Source organism: Sander lucioperca, chromosome 10 (assembly GCF_008315115.2).
Source record: "Sander lucioperca isolate FBNREF2018 chromosome 10, SLUC_FBN_1.2, whole genome shotgun sequence".
NCBI lineage: Eukaryota > Metazoa > Chordata > Actinopteri > Perciformes > Percidae > Sander > Sander lucioperca.
Genome location: NC_050182.1, coordinates 3506367 through 3511193, shown reverse-complemented (window position 1 = coordinate 3511193; position 4827 = coordinate 3506367). Strand labels below are relative to the sequence as shown.

Sequence of the window (4827 nt, the reverse complement as noted above, 5' to 3'; positions counted from 1 at the left end):
ACTTTGGCACAATGTGTTTCTTTACCATTGGGCTTTACCTCCATCTTGTGGCGCTTCACATTAATGCTGCCCACCCTTTGTCATATGGGAACATTGGCACAATGCAGAATTCCCAGGCACACCTTATTACCAGGCTCATTCTATTTGATTTGATTTCATTATAAATGTTATAAGAAAGTGTAAGAAACAGAAGTGTTTCAATTACACATGTACAACTTAAAGGTCAGTTTGCTGGTACTGACATTATTATCTAGCTTGACAGAAAAATGACAAATTATCAAGTTTAAAATGATTACATTTCCATTGTTTGATCATTTTGGTCACTTAGGAGTAGCAGAACACTGTAATAAGGCAAACTTGTTAGCAAACAGTTCCCGGTTTTACACATGCTGGAAGCTTTTATTTATGTAGTCATTTGATCTATTGTTGCTAATATAACAACTATTGATTAGAGCAGCTTGAAGTATAATTTTGGACATTGTCCTCATTTGTTTTTTTGAACATCAACTTGTCTCACAAATCAAAAAATAAGCTGCTAGTTCTTTAATCAAGGAGCCATCAGTCACAAGATTAAGTGGTTTTAGTGTTCAACATGTGGAACAACACAAATATCCGCTGTAATGTCTAATTCACCATCACTGTCACATACACAGCAGTATGTGTGAAATTATGATCTACTGGGAAAAAAAATCAGAGCTAATTAGCAGTGGCTATTAGCCAGCTGTTGTTTTACTACGGCAAATGAGAAAAAAGGGAGGAGTCACATCATAAAGGGCACAGTCAAATTCATGCATTAGACAGTGTCGGAACACATGACATTTTATTTTATTGTTGTTAATATCTACAATTTTGAGTTTGCATACAGATTTTCTTTTGTAGCTGAGCGTACTCCATAATGTTTATGAATACCTTCATAAACAGAACCCCTAAACTTTGGGTTTAAGTATAGTTTCCACAACACTGAACCTTCCCAGTAAAGAGGTCAGTAGGTATCTTATATACAGTATGTAATAGTAGTTACATTTATTTTGTGAACACGTCTCTCAGCTGCCTCACGTCATCACTGGAGTGGTTTCAGTTGGCAGAGTGGGAGTGTAGCGGTCCATCACATCGTGGATCCAGTCATTGTACATGCACAGCTTGGTGTAGACGCTGGGGTCAGCTGGGTTTCTGCAGCCGTGACTGTACCACTGCACACCCTGCAGCTGGCCATCACACACCATCACACTGCCACCATCATGCTGGAGAGAGAGAGCGGGGAGAGAATAGGAGGCTATGTTGGGGTTGTGCAAAATGGTTGCGAGTAAGTGAGGTAAAATGAAAATGTTGTGATACAGTGGGAGGCAGAGAAATACAGCTGTGTTTATCCATGGTTTCTCTGGGTTGTGACCATTCTCACCATGCAGTTATCTGTGTTTGCTTGTCCAGCGCAGACCATGCCCATGCTCCAGAACAGGAACTCAGGGAACGTGTTCACGCAAGTCTGGTCATCCACAATTGGTACAGTTATACACTTCAGGCGTTGAGAACGCTCATCTGTTTCCAAGAGCAAGAAGGTGGGTTATTATTACCATAGACTGTAAAAAAAAAAAAAAAACCTGATTTGTTCAGGTACTTCAAATCATAGGTATCTCATCTGAGTGTGTTATATTCTGTACCATCACTCATAAATCTGTTCATCATTCGTTGAAAAAGGCTTCCTCCCTTCCCCTCTTCAGGTTTATGGATTCCTTCCCATTTTTACGCATTACCACACTTGAGCATTAAGGTCTAAACCTTAAGTAAATACTATTGTCAAGGTCTACCTCATTTAATTAGTCCTGATCACTGACTGGGCATTTTGACAAGCAATTAGAAATGCCTCTGATCAAAGAAAGCCATTTGTAGCAGTTATTAGAACTGAATGTTCACGCCTTGTTAGCATTGCAATGACCAGAATATTGATGAGCTTTTTAGCAAGTACTAGCAAGCTGACCTGTTGATCAGAATCCAACATTTCCCTGAGTCACGGTGCAAATGTAAAAGTAAAAGTAGTGCAGTTTGAATTTATGTGTCTTTATAGCCTACATTTCCGATAAATTATTCCTGTTGAAGAGTGAGTGGTGCTATTTGTTCCCTGGTGTCACTCTATGTGCATTTATTTTAAAGAGCACTAGAACTATTTGCGACCAATAATAACAGCAAGCATTTCAACATGCAAGGCAAGCTATAGCACACATATAACACTGCATTAATGTACTTCAGTAGAACAGGAAGATCCATTAAGTGTAGGACTTTACAATACATGTTTTGTTTTTGTTTGAATTGTTAGTAAAAGTCTGATCCATTTAGTCCAAAATATGTTTCATGTTAAGTTTATTATTCAGTTGTGCTGCTTGAATTCAGTCTCACAGTATTTGCAGTAGTGGCATATTTGTGGGCGTTGAAGCATTCTCATATACAGGATATACATCTCTAATCGTTCACAAAATATGACAACAAGATGTAACAATGAACGCACATTTTAACTTAAATTAATGTAGTTAGATAAACCTATCATTACGGGTGGACAGGACATTCAGTGATTTATTTGGGGCATTATTGTGTTGTGAATCTTCGTGCCTCACAGAGATGAAACTTTTCCCTATACATTTAAAGGGTCAGTTTACCCAAATTACTACTAAAATTACAATTTTCTAAATAACTTCTAATGGTATTTAGGATAGGGTTTTTTTGTCCATGATTTGTAGGTTTGTATCAATGGAATTTCATTTGTTGCACACAGCATTTAAATAAAAACATTTAAAATGCAAGATACAATCCAATACAATGGATCTGAATTAATAATCTACAATAATACACTATTTTCATGGTAATATTTTCTACTGAAGAAACAGTCTGTAACTGTCCACACGAGGCCTGTTTTAATTTCCATCTCTGTCGTATTGGGGGACATCTCTAAAATTCAAAGCAGGTTTGAAAACAACCAAAAAATGATTTTTACAAATGTATTCAACAGGTTTTTTCAGGCCTCAAAGATGCACACAAGGCATTTAGAATGTAAAACAACTACTACAAGAAAAGCTCTACAGTAGACCTTTAGTTCGATATTTATAGGAAACATGGATAAAAAAATCTTATAGAACAAGGAATACTTGTGGACTAGATTAGGGAACACTGGCATTGCAGCAATTCTATGAAAGTCGTAGAATTGTGGTGGCAAGTTAATGAGGTGTAATAGCCACAGTAGCTCCTTTAAATCCACTTACATTGATTTGGGATGGTGGATCCCCAGCCGCTGACATGGCAGGTCTCTCCAGGCTGTGGGCAGCGGCTAGGCAGAGGGATGGGCTGGACGTGCTGGGTGAAGCGGGCGGGTTCGGCCAGACGGACCATCGTGAGGCTGTGGAGGGACGAGCGGTAGGGACTGTGACGGATGACGTCAGCAACGTAGATGTGCTGCTCGGTGCCCTCTTCCACAGTCACGTCATGTTCCCCAAGAGATGCGATGGTGCTGTAGGATCTGCTGGGACAGGGGAAGAGAGACTCTAATTTGTTAAGCGCAAGTAGACCTTGCATGCCTCAGGCAGAAACAGACCCATGACTGAGGAACAGTACTCCTTAATCAGACATGAGCAGCAGGTCAATGAATGTGGTTTAATTAAGGAGGAACACGAGTGAAATGTGCACTGGTTCTGCCAACAATATCAAGTCTTTCTAACATTGACTGCCCAAGTCATTGCTGATTGAGTTGCCAAGACAGATTATAATGATGTCTCTAGACATAAAAGAGTATTAGAACAGCATGTGCAGTACTACAAAATGGTTAAAAAAAACAGCTGACAAAATGCCTGACCTATTTATGAATCACCTTTGTGAGCGAAACAAATACAAAACATTTTGCTTTTTATTTCTTCAGGAAAATTGTGCCAGACGCTGGCAAAGCCGAAGACTCAAGGTCATGCTGAAAAGGCTGCAGGAATGTTATTACAGGTAAAAATGAAACAAAGAAGACTATGTCAAGCACCTCAGCCAGGTCTTACCAAGCACAAATGTAATTTTTACTGCTGATACATAAAATTGGGGAAAATTAAATTGCAGTACTGCTATAGGATGAAAATTATGCCTAACCAAAACAAATGTAACTTTTTACATTAAATGTTTTGTTTGGTCTCTTTGAACAGTCATAAAGAGCAAGACACAAAAAAGTATGACTTTAAGTCAACTTCAGCTGTACATTTTCATTTGGCACTAACATTCACTAGTACCTACGTGGGTGCACAGTTAAAAGAGGTTACTATCCAAAATGTGTCGATAAGAGCTCCACTGCAGGATACTCCTCCGCCATGCAGATAGACCTGCCAGGGTCTGGAGTGAGGGTGGCACACCTTGGAGTCCCCCAGGGGAGACGCTCCTGTAAAACACCAACAAGACCAAAGAGAAACTAAATGACTACTCTAATATTCATTTCTTTTATTTGACACACAACATGGTAAATGTCTACCTGTGAGTCCCAACGCAAGCAGCAGAAGGAAAAGATTCATGTTGTGTTCTTCTGTAGCTCTGTTAGTGTGTGATGTTCAGATTAGTCTGGAGTCTTTATACCTGCAAACTTTTTAAGTACAGTGGGAGGGACAGACTGCTTTATTACTATCCAGCATCATTTCCAGTCCAATCTTTGCAGTAACCTTATCAGAGACATTTTCAACACAATATGTTCAGTTAGAGTGACACACCTTGGTTACAAGGAACCAGGAAGACCCTCATTTATGGTATATGAAAGATATTGTTTAGACATGATAGCTTACAGTGACAGTTTTTGTACTTTGGGGACGTTTATGTCTTTTC

General features: G+C 39.1%; 1 protein-coding gene across 1 annotated transcript; it reads right to left on the bottom strand.

Moving 5' to 3' along the window:
- Positions 1–801: 801 nt before the first annotated feature.
- On the bottom strand, positions 802–4600 carry LOC116042754 (trypsinogen-like protein 3). The gene is made up of 5 exons (XM_031289105.1): positions 4484–4600; positions 4252–4393; positions 3249–3502; positions 1400–1536; positions 802–1241 (listed from the first exon to the last, which is right to left on the bottom strand). Exons 1-5 carry the CDS (start codon positions 4521–4523, stop codon positions 1053–1055), a joined length of 762 nt encoding a protein of 253 aa, XP_031144965.1. The 5' UTR covers positions 4524–4600; the 3' UTR covers positions 802–1052.
- Between the last annotated feature and the right edge of the window lie 227 nt (positions 4601–4827).